The 25,760-nt window shown below is 41.8% G+C and overlaps 1 protein-coding gene across 20 annotated transcripts in view; it reads left to right on the top strand.

The window, feature by feature from the left end:
* Window positions 1-25,760, top strand: part of DST (dystonin) — a 613,928-nt gene that overhangs the window by 493,927 nt on the left and 94,241 nt on the right. For all 20 annotated transcript variants that reach the window (XM_056565774.1, XM_056565763.1, XM_056565758.1 and 17 more), the window contains 3 exons: window positions 13,792-13,953; window positions 14,303-14,473; window positions 18,567-18,733. In XM_056565774.1, the coding sequence (XP_056421749.1) occupies window positions 13,792-13,953; window positions 14,303-14,473; window positions 18,567-18,733 (500 nt within the window). The remainder of the gene's footprint in view (window positions 1-13,791; window positions 13,954-14,302; window positions 14,474-18,566; window positions 18,734-25,760) is intronic.

Raw genomic sequence — 25,760 nt, 5'->3', positions numbered from 1 at the left:
ATCTTCGGTGTTCCGACACAGACATACAGCCTCCAGCCATACACTGTATATGGCTGGAGGCTGTATGTCTGTGAGGGGACACTGCCTGTCTAATGTGGGGGAACTCTGTCTGCCTAATGTGGGGTAACACTGCCTGCCTAATGTGGGGGAACTCTGACTGCCTAATGTGGGGGAACACTGACTGCCTAATGTGGGGGAACACTGCCTAATGTGGGGGAACTCTGACTGCCTAATGTGGGGGAACACTGCCTAATGTGGGGGAACTCTGACTGCCTAATGTGGGGGAACTCTGACTGCCTAATGTGGGGGGAACACTGCCTGTCTAATGTGGGGGAACTATACTGCACTTAATGTGGGGGAACTATACTGCCAACCCTAATGTGGGGAACTATACTTCCAACCTAATGTGGGGGGAACTATACTGCACCTAATGTGGAGAACTATACTGCGCCCAATGAGAGGGAACTATACTGCCAACCCTAATGTGGAGAACTATACTGCCAACTAGAGGTGCACCGAAATGGAAATTTCAGAACCGAAACGAAACCGAAATAAAAAAAAATGTCCGGCCGATACCGAAAATGACTTCTCCCCGTCTTCTGGTAAAATGCAGCGCTCCGCTCATTAGATTAGATTAGATTCCCCCACATTAGATTGCCAGCTCCCCCACATTAGATTGCCAGCTCCCCCACATTAGATTGCCAGCTCCCCCGCATTAGTAGGCAGCTCCCCCGCAATAGTAGGCAGCTCCCCCGCAATAGTAGGCAGCTCCCCCACAACAGTAGGCAGGTTCCCAAATTAGGTCAGCATTTCCCCCACAATAGTAGGCAGGTTCCCCACAATAGTAGGCAGCTCCCCTCAACAATAGTAGGCAGTTCCCACACAATATTAGGCAGCTCCCCCCAACAATATTAGGCAGCTCCCCCCACATTTTTAGGCAGCTCCCTCCCACATTAGGTCAGCAGTACCCCCACAATAGTAGGCAGGTTCCCCACAATAGTAGGCAGTTCCCCCACAATATTAGGCAGCTCCCCCCACAATATTAGGCAGCTCCTCCCCCACAATATTAAGGAGCTCCCCCCCCCCCCACAATATTAAGGAGCCCCCCCCCCCACAATATTAGGCAGCTCCCCCAACAATATTAGGCAGCTCCCCCCAACAATATTAGACAGCTCCCCCCCAACAATATTAGGCAGCTCCCCCCACAATATTAGGCAGCTCCCCCCCCCCACAATATTAGGCAGCTCCCCCCCCCCACACACACACAATATTAGGCAGCTCCCCCCAACAATATCAGGCAGTTCCCCCCAACAATATTAGGCAGCTCCCCCCCCCCAATATTAGGCAGCTCCCCCCCACAATAGTAGGCAGCTCCCCCCCCCCAATATTAGGCAGCTCCCCCCACATTTGTAGGCAGCTCCCCCCACCCCACAGACATACAGCTTCCAGCCATATACAGTGTATGGCTGGAGGCTGTATGTCTGTACTGCTGCCCCCACAGTAATCCGGTCACCGCTCCTCCGGCCTGGGGTCACATCTACTGCTATGGCCTATGGACCATAGCAGTAGGTGCTGGGACCGGAGGAGCGGTGACCGGAACACTGAACAAGATGACGCGGTCACTTACCAGGCCCCGGCCGGCGTGCGTTCTCCCGCGACGATCCTGCGGTCCTCCTGCGTCTCTATGGTTGTACGCACGGGACGTCAGTGACGTCCCGTGCGTACGACCATAGAGGCGGAGAAGCGAAGGACCGAAGGAGGATCGCGGGAGGATCGCAGGAGGACGCCGGGGAATGGTGAGTGACCGCCGGACATCCTTATGTCCCGAAAAGATTTTTCAGGACACAGGGATGTCCGGGATAGGATTAGGAATACTTCTTTTTATGTGCCCGGGCCGGCTCCCGTGTGTGGCTGCAGGCGGGGGGGCGGCCAGAGCATATAAAAACTAATACTGTATACTAAAAACCAGGGGGCCTCCAGCTGTTGTGAAACTACAACTCCCAGCATGCCCGGACAGACTTTGCCAATCCGGGCATGCTGGGAGTTGTAGTTTCACAACAGCTGGAGGCCCCCTGGTTTTTAGTACACAGTATTAGTTTTTATATGCTCTGGCCGGCCCCCGCCTGCAGCCACACACAGGAGCCGGCCCGGGCACATAAAAAGAAGTATTCCTAATCCTATCCCGGAGAGCGCAACCCCCCCCCCTCCCCCCCCCCCCCGATGTTGCGGCCGGCCCCCCCTGCACCGCCCACGAGTGCCTCTGCCACTGGCAGTGTTTGTAACTTGTGCTGTGGGCGGGCAGGGGAGGTGGTCATTATCGGCACTTTTTTAGTTGTTTCGGCATTTTGCCGAAATAGCTATTTTCGGCCGATATGTATCGGCCGCCGATATATCGGTGCATCCCTACTGCCAACCTAATGTGGGGAAACTATACTGCACCTAATGTGGGGGACTATACTGCACCTAATGTGGGGGGACTATACTGCACCTAATGTGGGGGACTATACTGCACCTAATGTGGGGGGACTATACTGCACCTAATGTGGGGAAACTATACTGCACCTAATGTGGGGGACTATACTGCACCTAATGTGGAGAACTATACTGCACCTAATGTGGGGGAACTATACTGCACCTAATGTGGGGGAACTATACTGCACCTAATGTGGGGGAACTATACTGCACCTAATGTGGGGAAACTATACTGCCAAGCTAATGTGTATTCTGATTTAATTGCTGTGCTGGCACTTTGAGAGAAAAAAATTGGCGTGTATTATGGTTCGGGCACTCGGGCTCAAAAAGGTTCACCATCACTGCCCTAGTACAACTCTGTCAAAGGGATTATCCAGGAATAGAAAACAGAACTAAATTCTTCCAAAAAAAACTGAGCCACACCTGTACTCAGGTTATTGTGGTATTATAGCTTGGCTCCATTCAAGTCAATGGAACTATGCATCAATATATATAATTTGAGAACAGGTGTGGTGCTGTTTTTGGAAAAAATGGCTCTGTGTTTCTAAACTTGGATAACTCATATAAAGGGGTACTCTGGTGCTTAGACATCTTATCCCCTATCCAAAGAATAGGGGATACGATGCCTGATCGCGGGAGTCTCGCCGCTGGGGACCCCCGGGATCTTGCACGCGGCACCCCGTTTATAATCAGTCCCCGGAGCGTGTTCGCTCCGGGTCTGATTACCGACGACCACAGGGCCGACGGCGTGTGACGTCATGCTCCGCCCCACAATGCATGCCTATGGGAGGGGGCGTGATAGCTGTCACGCCCCAGACCCGGAGCGAACACGCTCCGGGGACTGGTTATAAATGGGGTGCCACTAAGGACAACAATAAATAAATAAAGAGTTATTGTTATTATTATTATAATGACGTCAGCAAAGAGCACTGTGCTCGTGATGTCATCAGAGAGAATTCCAAAAAGAAAATAATTTCCTCTGTAGCATTCAGCAGCTAATAAGTACAGGAAGGATTAAGATTTTTTTAATAGAAGTAATTTACAAATCTTTCTGGCACCAGTTGATTTAAAAGAAAAAAGGTTTTCACCGGAGTACCCCTTTATGTTGGAATGCTCACTGATAATATATCAATTCTGACTTTCTTGTAAACAGTCATGAATGAGTATTAATGAACATGTGTAAGACTTATTAAAGCTGGAAGCACATAATAAAACATAGCATAGAAAGTGTTAAATTGCCCAATGCACAATAGCTTTCCTGTTGGTTATCTGCACCTGCCAGGCGCAAAAAGTTTCTGCAAGTTTTATAGTAGTCTGTATCTCATGGTATGATGTTTATTTTAGAGGTTCACAGAAGTAAAACTATTTGGCCAACTAATCACTCTTCATTTTTGGTGACATTGTTTGTTTTGTTTTTTTTATTTGACATTTCACCATTCCAGGTTCTCCTTGCATTTCATTCAGGAATAGCAGAGTGGAATCAGAGGCCTGCAGATGGGATGTATCTGTATCTATGAAGGGTGGTTGTTCAACCAATATTTTCATATGCCGTTAGGTATTCTAAAATTGTAATGGGCATGACTAAAAGAGCTGGTCAGGAACATATATATTTTATATGACAGCCAATTACTCTGAGGGCATATTATTGTAACTTTTTGTGTTTTTTATATCTACAGTACATTTGTTAATACCCAATTCACAATGCTTCCAATTTTTTGCAGGATTGGCTAACTGTCTAATGTGTATGGTGGCCTTCCAACTCTCCCCTGACAGATTATGTCTTTGGAAAAAAGGGTCAGGCATGTTGGATTTCAGCTGCCTAGTCTTTTTGTGCTAGGAGAGTCTGGCATTGGCTTACCCTTACTTTCTCCATCCCCAACACCTCAATGCTGGGCCAAGCCAAGCTTTTATTTGTACAGAAAGGGTCAGCTAACATATTTGTTGACTGAATTAACATTTAACAGCTATTGCATGTGTATGGCTACCTTTTCACATACATCAGTGTATGCTAACTGTATAGCATATCCTCCACTTAATGGTGCATTGCATTCATGCTATTTTATTAACTTTGTTTCTTCCCTAACATGAGTTTCTATATATGCTAATTAGCAACAATCATAGCCCTTAACATTATATTAACCCCTTGCTGCAGTGAGTAACTTCAAACACAGCGCCGTACATTTATTGATTCGAGCACAGGAGCTTCATTGCTACATAGTAGGTGAGCTCCAGGTATTCACCCATAATGACGGACATCAGCGATCCCTCTGATGACTGCAATAACCCTTAAGATGCTGTTATCAATGCTGATCACGGCATCTAATATATCTGTTGGGCTCTGGGGGCATGTATCAGCTCACCCATGGTGCAATCGCGTGGGTCCAATGAATCAAGATGGCTGCATGAGCTTCACTTACCTGCTCCACGCTGTCTGCTGCTATATTCTCCTCTGGTTTGCCTTTTAGCAGACCAGAGAAGAAGTTTGCTGATAAAACTGATCAGTGCTTTGCCTATGCATAGCACTGTTCAGTATTTGCAATCAAAGAGTGCAATAAATAGTTCCCTGTGGAGACTAAAAAAGTGTAAAAATACAATTTTCCTCTTTCCCAATTTTACATAAAAACATATTTGGTATCACCGGGTGCGGAAATGTTAGAACTATTAAAATATAAAGTTAAAGGGGTACTCCTTCCCTAGACATCTTATCCCTATCCAAACCATAGGGGATAAGATGGCTGATCGTGGAGGTCCTGCCGCTGGGGACCCCCGCAAACCCGGCTGCGGCACCCCAGACATCCAGTGCACGGCGTGAACTTCGCTCCGTGCCGGATGACTGGTGATGCTGGGCGGAGGCTCGTGATGTCAAGTCTGCATTGAGGGGGTGTGGCCGTGATGTCACGAGTGGGGTGTGAACGTGACGTCACGAGCCTCCGGAGCTGCACCCGACGCTCTAAACAAACACCGGGTGCAGCAGGGAGATCGTGTCAGAACATGTGAGAACATATTAGTTTTACTGTAACTTGCGGTTTTCTTTTCAATTTGCCACCATAATTAACATTGGGTTGCGTACTTAAAAGGTTAATGAAACTTAGCTGTTCAATGCAATTCTCAAATACTAGGCTTTCACTAAAGGAAGCAAACTGTCCTAGATGTCTTAGATGTGGTGTTTATGGAGAAACTAGACACAATTTCTCCACATTTCTCACAATGACCTTAGGTTACAATATTTTTTACATATCACGGTCTTTTCTGGGTTCTTGTAACAAGAAGCCATGTTTAACATACAATGCCACAGTCATTCCAGACCTGTAGCATGTGCATCTCCACAATACAGTATGGTACTGCATGTACTATGCTGCTGTCTACATGTGACAGGGTGAATTTCCTCTTTGGATACCTATTGAGGGCAGTTATTTTTAATTATTACTGTATGCTGTGTTCTGTACAAGCTCCTCTCCTCAACAAAGAATGTAATTTACAGCTTCCAACATTTTTTTTTTACTTTTTTGGGGTAATTTATTGACTCTCCCAGTCAGAAGTATATTGATAATCATGATACAAAACCATCCGATGCCCAGACATGTTTAAAAAGCATTCTTAAGTGTCATTGTTTATGTTTTGCACTCCCAGTCTCCAAATGTTATTCATATTGCAAATGAGGAACGTGGTTCTGGTCTCTTATGTACAATTAACCAACAGGTACGGGATTCTAACACCACCATATGTTACAAATTGGATATTACTATATATAACAATCTCACTACTGTGATCATATTATGTGAAGACCTTTGTGGTTTGTGGATTTTGTCATTTAGACCATAAAGACCATAATGGAAAAGCAGAAAGTGATGCAATCTCTTCGAACAGACATTAGTAGCAATAGAACTGGTCACGCTGAAGAGCTCAGTAACTTTCTACGTGGCAGTCTAGAACATGTCAGTTTCTCACATTTCTGCCAGCTGGAGCTATACTAGAAGCTGTAAGCAGGGCCGTATTTACAACTCTGCTGGCCTAAGCATTAAATTGGAACACACCCTATTAGGGTGATTCTGCCTTCTTACTGCAGATCTGCCACACATATGATGCAAAAAGCTCATTGTGTTACATGCGGATTTTGTTGCAGATTCACCGTAGATCTTACCCCTATACACATAAAGTGTTGAAAGCAATCACAAATCTACAATATAATAATACAGGCGATGCAGGTAAAAGTTTCAGCTGCTCTAACCCATGTAGATTAAACCAAGTTGAAATGAAACATTATTATATTTTCTCCAGGTTACGGCATGGCTACAGCAGCTACATCAAAAGTATTTATCATTTTGTTTACTCACTGAAGTGCTTCCCTAGGCTTTTACAATAATTGTCTTTTAGTGTATCGTGCACCATTAAGTACCTTAATTTCTAATATATGTGTCCAGAACTAGAAGTCACAGTGGAAGCTTCATCGTTTTGAGAATTGGACAAAAAAACCTGTATAAGTTGTAAACAGTAATGCACAGTTACCCCCTAATATTTGTCTGTCAATGGTAAATTCCCCCCATAGACTCATTTGTGTATACAGCACTTTTTTTCAACTAGTCACTCCTGCTTCTCTTTCCACTAAGTAGTAGCATCAATGTTTTTGCTAAAATCACTCTTTTATGGATAGCATAAAATTAAAGGAAATCTGTCACCAGTGCCACCTGCACTAACCTGTTGGTACCGACAGGTAGTGAAGGTGACACTGATGACACCAGTACTTACCTTGTCCCGTTCTGTGCAGGGGATCTCCAGTAATCTCCTCTGTTGACTTCAGCTCCGGCCCGGCTCAGTGACATCACCGCTGCTGTTCTTCTAGCAGCAGGACCCAGCAGAGGTGATGTCACTAAGCTCCACCCGTGCCCCAAGCCGGGCCGGAGCTGAAGTTAACGAAGGAGATTACCAGAGATCCCCTGCACAGAACGGGACAAGGTAAGTACCGTTGTCATCAGTGTCCCTGCTCTACCGGTCAGCACCGACAGGTTAGTGCAGGTGACACTGGTGACAGATTTCCTTTAAAGTGTCCCTGTCATACAAAAAAAAAAAACATATGCATATGCTAGTTATTTGCTTTATTCATATGGATTTTTTTGTAGCCGCTATTTATGCTTTATAAAAATAAATGCATAAATCATTTAGAGGAAAAAGTAGACTGAGCTTAACCATAGTCAATTTGCATCCTGAGCTAGTAGTAATTCAAGTGCCACTAATGCGTATACAGGGGTGTGGAAATTTAATTAAAAAAAACGATCCACTTGTGCAGGTAAATTTTCGCTTTTACACTCTAGTTTTTTCCTCCTCGCCCTATAATAGCCATAACAACCTACTATAATGATACCTTTTAATTTTTCAATAACATATTCTCTGAAAGAAAAAAAAAAAAAGAAAAAAAAAAAAAAAAAAAATATATATATATATATATATATATATATATATATATATAATGATATATAATATATAATCAGTTAAGTGAAATTGAAATAGCAAAAGATAATTTAGCAAATTTGGTGCTTTTCTTTTCTACGCCATTTACCTTGTGGTTGAGCCAATATGTTAGTTTGATACTTAAGCCGGACTGATTACAGAAATACCATATTTGTATAGTTTACGTGATGTTTTACTAATTTAAAACAAATTCTGAACTTTTTCAAATTTTTTAATTGCCATTTTTTGACCCCTGTAGCTTTAAAAAATAAAATAAAAAATTTGCATACCAGGCAGCTAATTTTTTTGCACCATACTCTGTTTTTTGTATCGGTATCATATTGGTATTGATCTAACTTTTTGATTGCTTTTTAACTTTTTTTTCTGGGATATTAAAAAAAATAGCAATTCTTTGGTTTGGTATTTATTTATTTTTTTTACATTTACGTATAGGATACATAATGTTATATTTTAATAGTTCGTACAATTACGCACGCAACGATACTAAATATGTTTATTATTATTATGTTTACATGTTTTTATATAGGAAAAGGGGGTGAGTTGAACTTTTAACATGAAAGGGTTAGTGTGTGTCTTTTAAACTTTTATTAAAACTTTTTTTTTTTACACTTTATTAGACTTTTAGGAGGAATCATTAGATTCCTCATACAGATCAATAGAGTTCTATTGAACTGCATTGATCTGTGTGCTCTGCGCTCCATTGATAGAGCCTAGTCCAGCCAGGCTCTATCAATGACAGAGCCACGGGACAGCAGGGAACAGAGGTAAGCCCTCCGGCTACCTCTATAGTGGATCGCTCCCTCACGATCGTGCTGCGGGGGGGGGGGGGGGTCAATCCACCCAACTAGCCCACCAGGGAGCATTCACATGTCCCTTTAGATGCCACTGTCAGCTTTGACAGCGGCGATCTAAAGGGTTAATAGCCAGCCACGGCGATCGTCGCATGCTGGCTACTAAAACCGCCGGGGGCTGCAGAGTATGGAGCGGGCAGGAGTCGGGAGTCCGCACCATACAGACTGCTGAGCGCCGCCGCGCTTGTCAGGTCCGGCCCTGCTTGCCCGAAGCAGGACTAAGCGATAGGAATTCCACATCCCTGGTATATAATCTTCATATGTATATGTAAAACATGACAAGCATTTGTACCAAGATTCTTCTTTGTAATCAAATGAGTATCAGATGTGCTGAAGCTGAACAAGGTTACAATGCGTTGCATTTACATGGAAAGTATAGAGGCTTTTTCTATTCCAAATTATTCCAAATCTGCATGTTGGTAATACAGCCAGGTCTTTGTTACCGTAAGCAATGATAAACCTGCTTGTTTCTGCTTGTCTGCTTCCTAACAACTTCATTGCTAAGGCAAATTTCATATGGTGCTCACAGTGCTCGTTTTCCATATACGCAATAAAAGTTCTGGTGAATGTAGCCATAGGCCCCTGTTACCCGATAGAGGCCAAAGGAGTATCATTTTGGACTCTGATTGGGTGGTAAAGTTTGTTTTTGGACTTTCTATAGGAAATAGTACAGACAGTTGCGCCATTTCCTACAGTCATTTACACAAAAAAAAAACATGCATACCGATGTTTTAGTGGTTCAAAGGTGACTTCTTCTTGGAGTTGTTCTCTTTCCTTTTTCTTCTCCAAACTGCCATCTCAACTTCTTCCAGCTATGACTCTTTTATGCAGAATTTGGTAGAAAAACATCTTAATCTGTTTTCTTTCCACCGCACATCACACCTTCTACAGCCCTCATCTCGCCTCCTTCCTTGTCTACTCTGGTGTAGACGGTGATGACGTGATGTCATTGTATATGCCAGGGAGCCATCTTCCGTCTGCGGCCTACAACTTTAGTTGGAGTTCGCTAACCTAGGGATCTGGGACCAGTGTCCTGGATTCCCCGATTAGCAAGCAGATTATATTGTAGTAGGTTTAGATTTCATTATGCACTGTGTTATGTGGCATAGGGTAACTTGGTCAGGTCAGCGAACACAGGCATAATCTGCTTTTCTGTTTCTTTTGCAGCTGAGGAATAGCTCGAAGATTTTCTTTTTCTTACTTGTCTTTTGTTTCAGCCACTTGTCTTAGAAGAAAGTGAGGGGTAGGAGGTGGGCATGGCTGAGCTCTTGGGACACATATGTACTGATGCTATCAGACTCCAGAACCAGGCTTCACATTAAGGCTATGTGCATATTTGCATTTAGGAGCTCTGTTGGAGACACAAACAGTGGAGCTTTACGTTGTGTGTCGGACACCAAAATGTCCCGATGGATCCCATGGATTTTGAATGGGGTCCATGGCATTTCCATCAGGTGTCTGTTATTTTGCAGGTGTTGAGCAGAGGAAAGATTTGTTGTTCTGCGAGCTGAGCTCTGAATGCAGATGTGAAAGAGCCATAAGCAGTCACCTTTTGCTAAGTCTTAACTATGGTTAAAACCCCCGAAGATACACTAGAATAAGGAGACTAATTTACAATTGTTAAAGAAAATCATACAAAATTATATCTCAGAAGGAAAAACAAAAGGCACCTCACCATAGATTTCAGTAGGTGATGGAAGCAGTAATTCTGCAGGGAGTAGCAGTGGCCTTGCAGAAGGCTTAGACAGGATAACACGGACTGAAGAATATCAGACAAAAACAAGATAAGAACAACTATAATTTAAAAAATACCCAACCAAAAAAGTAAACACTGGACAGACACAGACAGCTTATGGCGGCAGAGACTAGCAGGCAATAAATATAGGTAGACAGACTTCCATAACCAGGAACTAAAATGCACACAACACCGACAGTGCTGCGAGCTACTGAATAAACACAACAGGGGAAGTTTCTTTATATATTATTATTTTATAGGAACAATGCCCATTCTACAGTATATAAAAAAAATCAACCTCTATTTACTTCCAGTGCTCCCACAGTGTCTCTTGAGCTGCAGCGTAATGCTTGGGCCTGGAGCCAAGTGTGTCATATTGCCGATCATCCAATCACTGGCCGAGGCCAAGTTACACGATGGCAAAGTTTGGCCTGAAACAAAAATGTGCACATAGCAACCAATCACAGTTCCTCCTTAATTTTACTAGAGCAAATTAAGTAATAAAAGCTGAGCTCTGATTGATTGGTGTCAGACACATTTTTGTCTTAGACAGATTAATAAATCTGGGCTACTGAGACAATCTTTTCGGAACATCTGGACTAGCAGAGTATCTGGTGTATTGCAGAAAATAATTCCATAATTTTATATTTTTCCAGTCTTTATTTTTTTTCTAAATGCTGATATGCAGAGACAGATAAGTTAACTTCACATTAGTATAAGTTAACTTCACATTAAGCCCATAAATGTATTGGCCTAGTTTTACTATACACCAGAATTTGGATGCAATTGCGCCAAAAAACATCTTACATGATTTCAGCCACATTTATTGTACATTTGACACTTTTGTTAACACTGTTCGCCAGATAAAAAAAAAAGGGGTATGGTCTAGGGAACATGGGGGGTGGTTTGTGGAAAGGGGCTTAGCTTTTGGTGCTCAAATTCTGGTGCGTTTTTAAGCCAACTAGTAGTTAGTCTACACTTAAACTAGACAGCCTTCACATGCACCATATTTATCTGGGACATTTTCTCTACATAAAGCAACAAATGGAAACTAATGCACTACAGGTCATATCATGAGTCTCCGTTGTTTAGTTGTATACCGTCGGTTTGGATGCCTAATTTTGCCATGCTCCCACTAATTTCCCTGATGTCTCTGTAAATGTCACTTTTCCTTTTGAAAGTTTAATATTTTAAAAGGAAAAAAAGCAGTGAAATGATTTAGCCTGTTCCCACTGATAATAATTGTCTACAGCCTATAACAATAGCATATTGAATACTTGAGCTCAGAAGCAGCTGGTAGATATGAAACGCTTTTAACGTGCCAGGGGGCTAGTTGATTTTGCATCACTTATAAGCCTTTGTACAAAGAGTCTTTAAAGCCTCAGTCACATATATTGCAAAAGACCTCACATCTTCCTTTATTGTTACAAGGAGCAGATATTAACAATATAACCAAAAAAACATCTAATTACTCTCATTTGACCCGATCAAAACAAATTTCTGAGCCAATCAGAGATGAATGTTTACAGAAGGTCACTTTCTTTTTATTCATTTTTGCTTTCTTTCATTGACATATAATTTCTTTCTTATCTTTTTCCAAATTTACCCCATGCTTTGACTGTGCACTTACAGTTTACACTGACTGTGCACTTCCTCCTATTACACACACCATAACAGGTTGCTGGAGTCTTTGGCCGGCATTTATCATTGTAGGTGTAAGTGAAGCATTTTTTTGTGTGCTGGTGATGTGTAGGAGCACCACCTTTATTAAATGGTCACAGAGCACTTGATAAATTTTGTGCAGGTCACATTTTCTGAATTGTTTCTCTTCACATGCACCAAAAAGCTAAGCTAAGTCTGGGCTGGTGTAGTTTTAGAGTATTTTCAGTGGCTTTGAACTAGGGATCGACCGATATTCACGATTTTGGGTGTTATCGGCAATTACCTTGCCCATAATCCGATAATGCCCCGCAACCCCCCCCCCCCCCCCCGCACCGTGCCGCACCACCCAGTGCACCGCTAACGCCCCGCCACTTCTGGCTCCTGCTGCGTCCTGCATTACGCTGTGCGCAATGACGAGTGACGTCCTCAACCCGACGTCACTGTAAGCGCACAGTGACAGCTCAGGAGGACGCCACTGGAGCAAGATGTAGAGTGGACCCCGGGCTCCGGGAATAGGTAATTATAAAACCGGGGATGGGGCAGGCAATGCGGTCGTGGCGGTGTGGTGGGGGGTGATAGAACTCAGGAGGACCCCCGGACAGGCAGAGGGAGAGAAGCAGATGGCGGCGGCGGTCTCTGGCACCGCAAAAGCCTCTGCAGTTCATTGATTTAAAGTGCTCGCTTTAAATCAATGATCTGCAGCTTTGTCGGGGGGGGGGGGGGGGGGCATAAATAGCCGATAACTTATACCGGAATATCTGTATAAGTTATCGGCTATCGGCTAACCTCCACAGATTATCGGTATCGGCCCTAAAAAATCGATATTGGTCGATCCCTACTTTGAACCTTTTTTTGACATTTTTCATAAAAAGGTGCAGTTCATAAAACTCTTCCATATCATGTGTATTGCCAAAATCAGTGGATTTCAACTCAAAATCAGTGGATTGCAGCTCAAAATCAGCAGAAATGTGTAAACAAAAAGGGGCAAAAAAAGCGCAAATAAACCCTGCTTGCACCTTTTTTGCACCTTTTCTAGACACAAAAAACTGTCTAAAGATAATGATAAATGTCGGCTTATGTGTGCAATTTAATATGTGACCAGCTATATGTCTGAATTATGGCTATAATAAGTGGTGCGTTGTGTGAAGAAGACTTCTGTACAAAAATTATTGAAAGGAATCTGTCAGCTCATTTGGCGCAAATGAGCTGCAGATACTCTGATATAGACCATAGTACAAGTGTAATGTACTTATATAGTGATCTACTGACCTCCTATCATCGGGCGTAACCTTTGACTATTAAAGAGAAGTGGGAGGTGGATGTCAGTCCCTTGTCGGATGATGAGTGAGCCCAGGTTGTTGCTCAGACTCCAATACTTGCAATGTTGGAGCCTCATGGTTTATCCCAATTGTTCTTCCTACACCGAGTGGTTACCTCTTCTGTCCAACTATAGGAAGATTTATTTCCATCCTGTAAGAAGAGGGGAATGTGTAAGACTGTGTCCTGTTTGTTGAGCTCAGATCCATTCTTCTGATCTGTTAAACATCATTATAAAAGATTGTATTCACTTACAGCATCTCAATACATTTTCTTTTTATCCTGCAGACTTTCCAAAAAGAAGAAATTGAACCCCTTCAAGCCCGCTTACAGGAGGTGAACTGGTTAGGTCAAGGACTTGTGCAAAGTGCAGCTAAAAACACCAGCACCCAGAGCTTGGAACATGATCTGGAGGAAGTAAACACACGATGGAATACTCTAAACAAAAAGGTGCCTCCTTATAGAGTTTTATTGTGTCTGATTTATTGCTATGCCTTCCTATTCTTCACATGCACCTAGCACCCCGCTCGTGTCTGAGCACATTTTAGGTAGATCTAATTCTCTTTTTTCAGTGTGGCATGTTATGATGTTATATCCAACTTGTCACGTTGCTATTTGGCGTGACACCTTCAGAATTTTCCAGAGCAAAATACAAAAAGGAATACATTTTATAAACAGCAATGAATCATTTCATTTATTAAACATACCCTTTTTTGAAATCTTATATCATTGATATCAGTGAAGATTATACAGGCCTTTAGGTCTCACATGTGGTTAAAGTAAAGATTTGTATTTGTAGGTTGCCCAGCGTGCTACTCAGCTTCAAGAAGCACTTCTCCATAGTGGCAGGTTTCAGGATGCTCTGGAGTCCATTATGAGCTGGCTCACAGACACTGAAGAGCTTGTGGCCAACCAGAAATCACCATCTGCAGAATTTAAAGTGGTGAAGGCTCAAATTCAGGAACAAAAGGTTTGTTGTATTCTTCTATTAATTTTCCCATATTATTTTAATGCCACATTTTATGTATTCCTTTACTTATAAAGAGCTAAATTCTTGTGTTACAAGACTATTTAAACAATGAGTTAGAGTGTGTTTAATACAATTCCATCAGTAACCATCAGTTTAAAGGGGTACTTGTGCGGAGAACAAATGTTTTCAAATCAAATGGTGCCAGAAAGTTAAACAGATTTGTAAATTACTTCTAATAAAAAAAAAGTCTTAATCCTTCCAGTACTTATCAGCTGCTGTATACTACAGAGAAAGTTGTGTAATTCTTTCAAGTCTGACCACAGTGCTCTCTGCTGACACTTCTGTCCATGTCCGGAACTGTCCAGAGTAGGAGCAAATCCCCATAGCAAACCTTTCCTGCTCTGGACAGTTCCTGACACTGACAGAGGTGTCAGCAGAGAGCACTGGGGTCAGACTGGCAAAAACTACACAACTTCCTCCGCAGCCTACAGCAGCTGATAAGTACTGGAATGATTAAGATTTATTTTATTAGAAGTAATTTACAAATCTACAACTTTCTGGCACAAGTTGATTTGAAAATAGCATTTGCTTTCCACTGGAGCACACCTTTAAGTCTATTTTCACTTCTCATTCCCTGCTTCCACTAAACACACATGTCATGAGAGGAGAGACGCTGTGACGTATACATATTTAAGGGGAATCTGCCACCATTATAATGCTATCTAATCTATCAGCATCATGTTATAGAGCTGTAGGAGCTAAGCAGATTAATATATATCTTTGTCAATAAATATTCAGTATAACTTGTTATTTATTACTTGAAATGTCTGATCTTTCTATTCTTAGAAGTCCAGTGGGTGATCCTATCAATCAGTAGCACTGTAAGCATACAAAGAGCAATTTAAATGACAAGTTATACTGAATCTTTTCCCACAAAGATATATGCCATATCTGCTCAGCTCCACCGACTCTATAACATGATTCTGATTTTATAGCATTATCATGGTGGGAGGTTGCATATTACATATTACAGGTTACCTTGCTGTCACATTCCGTCATGGCTGTAAATGTTGGCACTCCTGAAATTTTTCAAGAAAATGAAGTATTTCTCACAGAAAAGGATTGCAGTAACACATGATTTGCCATACACATGTTTATTCCCTTTGTGTGTATTGGAACTAATCCAAAAAAGGGAGGAAAAAAAGCTCATTGGACATAATGTCACACCAAACTCTAAAAAAGGGCTGGACAAAATTATCGGCACCCTTAATATTTGGTTGCACACCCTTTGGAAAAAATAACTGAAATCAGTTGCTTCCTATAACCATCAACTGGAATGTTGGACCACTCTTCCTTTGCAAACTGCTCCAGGTCTCTCTTATTCCCAACAGCAATTTTAAGATCTCTCTACAGGTATTCAATGGGATTTAGATCTGGACTAATTGCTGGCCACTTCAGAACTCTCCAGCGCTTTGTTGCCATCCATTTCTGGGTGCTTTTTGATGTATGTTTGGGGTCATTGTCCTGCTGGAAGACCTAAGATCTTGGACCCAAACCCAACTTTCTGACACTGGGCTGTACAGTGTGACCCAAAATCCATTGGTAATCTTTAGATTTCATGATGCCTTGCACATATTCAAGGCACCCAGTGCCAGAGGCAGCAAAACAACCCTAAAACATCATTGAACCTCCACCATATTTCACTGTAGGTACTGTGTTCTTTTCTTTGTAGGCCTCATTCCGTTTTCGGTAAACAGTAGAATGATGTGCTTTACCAAAAAGCTCTATCTTGGTCTCATCTGTCCACAAGACATTTTCCCAGAAGGATTTTGGCTTACTCAAGTTCATTTTGGCAAAATGTAGTCTTGCTTTTTATGTCTCTGTGTCAGCAGTGGGGTCCTCCTGGGTCTCCTGCCATAGCGTTTCATTTCATTTAAATGTTGATGGATAGTTCACGCTGACACTGATGCTTCCTGCGCCTGCAGGACAGCTTGAATATCTTGGGAACTTGTTTGGGGCTGTTATCCACCATCTGGACTATCCTGCCTTGACACCTTTCGTAAATTTTTCGCCTCCGTCCACGCCCAGGGAGATTAGATATAGTGCCATGGGTTGCAAACTTCTTGATAATGTTGCGCACTGTGGACAAAAGCAAATCTAGATCTATGGAGATGGATTTGTAACCTTGAGATTGTTGATATTTTTCCACAATTTTGGTTCTCAAGTCCTCAGACAGTTCTCTTCTCCTCTTTCTGTTGTCCATGCTTAGTGTGGCACACACAGACACACAATACAAAGACTAAGTGAACTTCTCTCCTTTTTATATTGCCCACACCTGTTACTTGACCCAGGTGAGTTTAAAGGAGCATCACATGCTTGAAACAATCTTATTTTTCCACGATTTTGAAAGGGTGCCAATAATTTTGTCCAGACCATTTTTGGAGTTTGGTGTGACATTATGTCCAATTTGCTTTTTTTCCCCTCCCTTTTTTGGTTTAGTTCCAATACACACAAAGGGAATAAACATGTGTACAGCAAACATGTGTTACTGCTATCCTTTTCTGTGAGAAATACTTCATTTTCTTGAAAAATGTCATAGCTTGAGGAAATATCATAGCTTGTGTCTTACTTCAACCGTACTAACAATGTAACTCTGATTACATAATAATGGTGATATGCCATCACTTAATAGAAAACTATTCTTTGTAGTTGCTCTCTTTACCAAACCATAACTTATTTTGTAGACATTTACACTGTTTCCTAATTTGTAATGAGATTGTGTGTTCTAGCACTTACCTTTGTTCAGCAGCCCATTTAGTGTCAGCTGGAAGTGTAAAGATGCTGAATACTGCTTAGATTGTATTCTCACATATAGTATCCTGGATTCGTTTATGTTAAACTCTGCAGCATAAAATCTGCCGCTTCAAATCATGAGCATCAAATATGCGCAGGATACTGGTCCGTGTGACAAGCATGGGTCAACCTAAGGGTCAGTTAACAAATGCGTATTTTATGCTGCAGTTTTGCTGTAGCCGATTTTGCTACCCATTGAATCATTGCTGAAGCAAATCTGCAGCAAAAAGAAGGACATGTGAACGGACCCTCACAGTCCATTTTCCATCAGCCCTAAAAATCTCCAGTCCTTCCTGCCTGCAGAATGGTTTTGGTTAACTTTTGTTACTGACAGGCGAGTGGAGCTGATTGTGATCTCATGTTATTGGGCTTAGAAAGGTTGGTAGAATCAAAACAAAGCACTATATGTAGCAGTTTCTAACTGAAGCGAAAAGATTTCTCTTCAGTATATTACAGTGACCCCTCGACCTACGATGGCCCCGACATACGATAATTTCAACATGCGATGGCCTCTCAGAGGCCATCGCATGTTGAAGGCAGCATCAACTTACAATGCTTTTTTATGTCGGCCATCACATAAACGGCTATCCGGCAGTGCAGACTGCTTCAGCTGCCACTGGATAGCTGTTTACGGTGCCCCGTGAGCTCCGGTGATGTCACTTACCTGTCCTCGGGGCTCCGGCGCGTCCTCTTCGGGATCCCCTGCATCATTGGCGCTCTCCATTGACGTCATCACGTCGCTGCGCACGCCGTCCCGTCATCCAATAGGAGCGGCGTGCGTAGCGAAGTGATGATGGCGACGGAGAGCGAGGATGCCGGGGAAGCAGAGGCCTTGCCGGAGCGTCGGGTACACCTCGGGGACGCGGCGACAGCGATGGACGGCGACATCCCGGGCAGCGGTGACGGTCCGGAGCGGCGGGGACAGGTGAGTACAACTTCCTCTTACAGTGGTCTACAACCTGCGGACCTCCAGATGTTGCAAAACTACAACACCCAGCATGCCTGGACAGCCAACGGCTGTCCGGGCATGCTGGGTGTTGTAGTTTTGCAACATCTGGAGGTCCGCAGGTTGTAGACCACTGTCCTATACTTTACATTGCACGGATCCCTCATGCGATGGTTTCAACAAACGATGGTCCGTTTGGAACGGATTACCATCGTCTGTACAGGGACCACTGTACATTCAGGTTTGTAGCTTTGTATAATATAGTCTACACCTTTTTTTTTCTTCTTATATCAGCTACTACAAAGATTACTAGATGATCGTAAACCTACCATTGATGTCATTAAGCGAGAGGGCGAAAAGATGGCTGGTACTGCTGATGATATGGATAAGGATAAAATGTTAAGACAACTTAGTGCCTTAGAACGTAGATGGGATGAGCTGCTGAAGAAAGCTGAAATACGGTAGGACAATTATTCTTGTCACTAAATTATCTAAAGGTGAAATCTGAATTGTGATTTTTTTTTTTTTTACAGACACAGTGCTACTATTGCCCCTTGTTGACTTCTGTTATTACATAACTCTTAACCTTTCTCTTGAATGAGATTGTGCTGTAATTGCAGACACAGCCTATGGAGCATCCATTCTTATTCCCAGAAAACAGCAGACCCCCTTTTCTAATCCTGGACATACCCTTTAAAATTAAATTGATACATCGTGCTTGCATCCCTGCTTCACAAAATATAAACACATACACTGATCAGTCATAAAACCTCCTGCCTAAAAAGTTCATTTAGTGTCGCATAAACAGCTCCTTCTCATTCAGACTTGAACTCTACTGGACCTCTGAATGTGTCCTGTGGTATCTGATACCAAGAGATGTTAGTAGCAGACCCTTTATAGAAAATGTGTCATCCAAAAATGACTTGTTGTTTGAATCAAGTTTTTTATTAAACATATTTTTGTTGATGCTTTTTCTAATTTTCCATCTTTTACTATTTTACCTTCTATTTTTTACCATTAACCATTTTTTTTTATAATTTTACCATTTTTTACCATTTACCATCTATATTATGTAATAATGTCCTGTTCTGTACAGAACAACATCTTTAGAGATCTGTTTAGTGAAAGGTGACACTAGAATATAGACAAGACTGGATCTACCACTATTCAAAATAGCTGACACTCATAGGTCAGCCTCCCCTTCCCTGTGGAATGACCTTTACACAGGTCACAGAGCATACCTAGTAAACTATCCTATTCATATCAATAGGGTCTGGGATAGACTATTATGTATATGTCCATAAAACTTAGCTTTAAGTGATGTTAAAAAAAATCCAGCTCAGGCTCAGAGCCCCTTTTTCCCCAGCACGTCTCACAGATGCTTGACTGGATCGAGATCTGGGGGCCAAGTTAACACTTGTATGTGATGATTCCTCGGTTGGGAAACACTGCCTCAGCTAATGATCTTTTTGCAGGAGTGTACAGGTTTTAGATGAATAGACGCAATAACTTGTGTCTAGTAGTTGGACCTAGGGCTTATTTAGAGCTCATATGGTGTTATTCTGGTGTGCACATGTAAATGCTTCCTCCTGCTATTGTCATTTTAATGTGATGTTAAAGTAGATATACAAGTATAAAACATGAGCATTGAGAGAGATTTTTTTGAACAGACCTATAGGATTAGGCTGTGGATTAAACCCATCTGGTGTCTGCTTCCTCCATGCTTATCCATAGCTGTAGTTATTAATACTGCCCTGTAACTGCTTTAGTTTATATGTGGCTGGAACAAACATATCCTGATAATCATCTTATCAGTGAAGGGTCTTAGGACAGATATATCTATCACTAAGAAGAAAAAAAATGCCTTTATCCATAACAGGTCTATTTATTGGCTTTATTCTGCAAATTGGTCCTGTAAAATAATATTCCTGTTTATTAGAATGATACCTTTCCATTGGAGTTCTCCACTGACATATATTTCATCCCTCATAAAATGCTTCTGTTTAGAAGTTAAATAATATCCTGTAATTAAGTCAGTAAGTTTCCCTATTACCTATCTATCACATGTCTAGCATCTATCACATTTTTAAAACCTTAAAGACGATTGCGTTGAGGTCTATCCCCCTACTGTTTTATAATGCTATTACAGAGAGAAATCTGTAATGATACAGGGGCACTTTATCACATCCCCTGTGTTAAGTGTTATTATTCTGTCATTCAGTTGTTCAAGGCTACCAAGGTGACAGGTGGCAATAGTTGTTGTAGTCCTTGAAGTGCCTTCTGGGTGATAATATTTCAAAACTATTAAACTTTTATATTTCAATTGTAAAAATGTGTCACAGGCGTATTGGCACTGGTTAATGGGTTTCTGACCTGTTTTTGTCATGTTGCATGCAGAAATTTTGGCCCATGTTGTGCAATAGCACTGGGAAATTACACCAAAAAAATAAAAAAAAATATAATCTCAACCAAACCTCTCAAAAAACCTACAAAAGGGGCACAACTTTGACATGACCCCACAGATATACTAACTTACTGATTTTGATGTGATATTTTTTGACCTAGAAAAAGATGGCCAGAAATGATCACACTTACTTACAGATATAGAAAAAACAGAGCTTATTTCTTTTAAAAACCCCTCCATGTGTGTCTCCAGGTTGGGTGTGGTATTCCAACTTTGCTCCATTCACTTCAAAGGAACTGAGCTGCAGAACTGCACCCAACCTGGAGACAGACGGGGAGTGTTTGTTTGTTTTTTAAGAAATTCACTCTGTTTTTCTATTCCTGGATAACCCCTTTAATGTTGCCATATTTTTTTTTAAATAATTTGTTAAAATTTTTGTTATTCACATATGAATAAATATTATTATTATTTTTTTAAATTACAAATATTCTTTTTAGCATAATTTCTTAATTTAAACAACCTTTAAACGTGTAATCAATAATTAGTGTAAGAAAAAGTAGGTTTTGTTGGAGTGAATTTTTTTTTTTTTTTTTAAAACATTAGTTATCTTATGGGTAAAGTCATTGCCCTCAGCACCTAGATATTATAATGCTACTTGTTGAAGGCTGAGATCATCCTATTGTGGAAAGTGAGTATGAAGGAAAGCTTGAAATGCTTGGGAAATGTATTCTTATTACTCACTTTGCCTCTTTTCACGATTATTCATGTTTCTGTGGGGAGTGACAGGAAACACCATTTATATGGCACAATGCTTTAAAATCTGAACCTGCGCCAAAATTTGCCAGGTAAATACCATTAAAAAAGCAACCAGAAAAACCCCACTAAATCAAAACCCAACATTCAAAGTTGGGCCATTCAAAGTTTATTTTATTGGATGTGTTAGGGAAACTCCTGGGAAACATTGGGATAGATTTAGTAATATTGGCACACTGTGCAAAAATCTTCCGTGGTGTAGCTTGCAGCACATCGTTTTAAAAGAGGTGATAAGTCAATGCCATACCAAGTGTTGGAAAATATAGATAAGTGATAAGTCAATGCCATACCAACTGTTGGAAAATATGTACATTTGGTAAGTGAGTCACATTTTTCAGTTCTTGGTTCAAAAATCAGTAATTTACCAAATGTACATTGGTAAACCTTCCCTGATGTCTGCTCCAAGTGTCTAGCCAGGACCTACTGTATATACTCGAGTATAAGCCGACCCGAATATAAGCCGAGGCCCCTAATTTTACCCCAAAAACCCAGAAGTTATTGACTCGAGTATAAGCCTTGGGTGGGAAATACATCATCCCCCCATGTAATCATCCAGACCCCCGTCATCATCCAGACCCCTGTCATCATCCCCCACTTCATCATCACCCCCTGTCAATCCCTTCATCAGTGGTCTTCAACCTGCGGACCTCCAGATGTTGCAAAACTACAACTCCCAGCATGCCCGGACAGCCATTGGTTGTCCAGGCATGCTGGGAGTTGTAGTTTTGAAACCTCTGGAGGTCCGCAGGTTGAAGACCACTACGGCCTTTCGTCATCATCCCCCCCCCTCTTCATCATCACCGCCTGTCAATCCCTTCATCAGTGGTCTTCAACCTGTGGACCTCCAGATGTTGCAAAACTACAACTCCCAGCATGCCCAGACAGTCATTGGCTGTCCAGGCATGCTGGGAGTTGTAGTTTTGAAACCTCTGGAGGTCCGCAGGTTGAAGACCACTGCGGCCTTCGTCATCATCCCCCCCCCTTCATCATCACTGCCTGTCAATCCCTTCATCAGTGGTCTTCAACCTGCAGACCTCCAGATGTTGCAAAACTACAACTCCCAGCAAGCCCGGACAGCCAATGGCTGTCCGGGCATGCTGGGAGTTGTAGTTTTGCAACATCTGGAGGTCCGCAGGTTGAAGACCACTGATGAAGTGATTGACAGGCAGAGAGTTCACTCGGGTATAAGCCGAGGGGGGCGTTTTCAGCACAAAAAATCGTGCTGAAAAACTCGGCTTATACTTGAGTATATACTGCATTTTTATTCTAATGCTAAAACATTGCGTTCACATTCTGATTTTACTAAACATTTGTGATGTACGTCAGCATCTCTTTGAAATAGGTTGCTGACTTATATCGCAAATGTAGCGTGAGATAGTTGTCCATTTGGCTAAGTGTATACATCAGAGTTTGCTGGATGGAATTGTACAGTCTTCTGTGCTATTTCATTGAGCTGGATCCAGTAATAAAATGTATACCATACAGTATACCTTTTTTAACAAGTGGCATCTGTCATAGGTATAAGTGGGCGAGTCCCCAATGTGTACCTCTGACGGACACTGTAAGACGCATTGTGAAATCAGCCTTACAGATATTGTAGAGTATAAATGATCATATCTGTCCCTGGAAAACTGAGATACATGGAAAGTTTTGCTCTCTCCTTGAAATAACTTTGTGACCCAGCATTGACTGACATAGATGCAAACACTGCACATATTTCTTATATTAAATCTTTGAGGGCGATCCTTGCCGAACATTTAGTAAAGCCCAACTAATTTGAAAATAATTCACGGTAATTCCACTTTCATATCTGTGCCTTACAGTTTATGAACTTTTGCTGCACTTTTACACAAAAGAAATCTTCATATTGTTCTATTGTGAGCCAGAAGAATGATAACATTTTATAAAGGGAAACGGGTTCGTAAGGGCAGCAATGGAGCGGCATAAAAGTAAAGCCGATACATGCTTTTTTCTGCTGTAATAATACTCTGAACCCACCCAGGCTGTTTATTTAACATAGTAATTGCATCTTGCGGCTCTGGTTTTTCTCTTTGCTCCAGTGATGTCACCAGATTCATTCAATGTAATTACAACAGAGCCATGCTATTTGTGCTAAGATGTAGCACACACCATTACCGGTTTATGCTTAGGTCAGTAACCTGTGGTTTGGTAAAGGAATTCTAACTATGTTAGCATATTATAGAAAAGTGAAGTTCGGATCATCATAGAGTAATGTGTGTGTTACGGCTTGAAGATATTTTTCACAGCGAGTGACTTATGTTGTGTGAGACAGTGACAGTAATGGTTGTCAGGGATCACAGCATTTCCCCAAAGTACCTGTTGTACGCGTGTACCAGGTTTCAGAAAGCCCATATCTTATCCAAGGAAAGCTGAGTGACATATGAGAAATCCAGGGGTAGTTTGAAATCCATAGAAGACCATAGCTGCTTAGAAACTTTTGGTAAGGGCCTGTATTTTTATGGAATGACAGGCAGGTTTGGTAGTGGGGCCTCTCATTCCCTTCCTGGTTAGTCCAGGTTTCAGTTTTGCCTAAATCAGCCCAGGTACTGGACCAGCTAATTACTTGGCTTCCAAAAATGGTTAACACAGTCTGCAGGAGTTGGAATCCTGGGGTCGGCAGTCTATATGACACAGTAAATATGGTGTGAGGGAGCACATCATGATGTATGTTTTTTGGTCTGGTGTATAGTTAGGGAATATTATGTTTAGCTAATGTTTTGACAAGTAGAATTTATTTTGTATGTTTTATGGGCTAGTGTAAATGCTGTACTTATTATTTTGTTCCGAAAATAAAAACAGGAGAAGCCCTGCTTTAACCTATACTTCTGTGTCCTTTACTCTGACTGCTGTTTTCCGTTATTTGCATCTGCAGAGGTAATCTCCCACAACAGAAAAAGATCTAGGGCACCCTAGACCACATTGAAGTCCTATCCTAAATAAATTACTTTAAACTAAAAACACTGTAATCTGGATAAAATGTGTGACTATAAATACTAGTTATACAATTAACAAAGAATAACAAAGTAACCAGATACCTCCACTCCATGGTCAAATATTACCACCACATTTTTGTAAATAATACCACCATACTGTTACTTTATTAAAGCCACAATATGAATTCTAATATTATCACAATACTAACACTCACTAATATTACTATAGATGGACCATATACTGGTAACATACCACTTTATGCATCAGACAAGTGAATACAATACTGATCAGGCTCAGTCAACATTAATCAATAAAGCAACGACTCCCAGTTAACATCCCCTCTGATTCTAACCAATCGCTGTCTTTAAAGGGATTTCTCTCTGAAATAAGTTAGATAGGAGTTTTTTTTTTTTTTGGTTGAACTTTTTACTTAATAGTCAGATGGACAGGAACTTTGTTTTTCATAATGGGCAATGAATTCTATGCTCAGGGTGTGTGATTAGAAGATTTTTGGTCATACCTTTTCAGCCTAGTATTTTTGCAGTGACATATTTTTATGATTATACCAGCATCCTTAAATGTTTAAGTTGGTGTCTAGAGGTAGCTAATGCACCAGATTTACAGAGATGTCTTGATGTCTTAGGACATGACAGTGCAATAGTCATATTTTTAACCTACCCTACATTTCCTTCATTAAAGGGGTACTCCGCCCCTAGACATCTTATCCCCTATCCAAAGGATAGGGGATAAGATGTCTGTTCGCAGGGGTCCCACTGCTGGGGACCCCCGCCATCTCTCCTGCAGCACCCCCGTTTCTCAGCTGCACGGAGCGAGGATTGTTCCATGGCTGATGATGGGTGATACAGGGGACGGAGTATCGTGACATCACGGCTCTGTCTCCTCCTGATGTCATACCCCGCCCCTTAACACAAGTCTATGATGGCCATCACACCCCCTCCCCTAGACTTGCATTGAGGGGGCGGTGCTTGGCATCATGAGGTGGCGGAGCTGTGACGTCACGATACTCCGTCTCCTGTATCGCCCATCATCAGCCACAGAGCAATCCTCGCTCCATGCAGCTAAGAAATGGGGTGCTGCAGGAGAGATCGCAGCGGTACAGCGGCGGGAATCCCGTGATCAGACATCTTATCCCTTATCCTTTGGATAGGGGATAAGATGTCTAGGGGTGGAGTACCTCTTTAACCAAGCCTACATGTATGATAGCTTTCATTTTTAAATGTAGTATTAACCAGCATAACATCAAGAAAAAGATTTATTAATAATGTATTTAAAGTAGACAGCATCAATGTAGACAA

The sequence above is a fragment of the Hyla sarda genome, chromosome 3 (genome assembly GCF_029499605.1).
Source record: "Hyla sarda isolate aHylSar1 chromosome 3, aHylSar1.hap1, whole genome shotgun sequence".
Classification (NCBI taxonomy): Eukaryota; Metazoa; Chordata; class Amphibia; order Anura; family Hylidae; genus Hyla; species Hyla sarda.
This window is presented reverse-complemented; position numbering and strand designations above follow the sequence as displayed.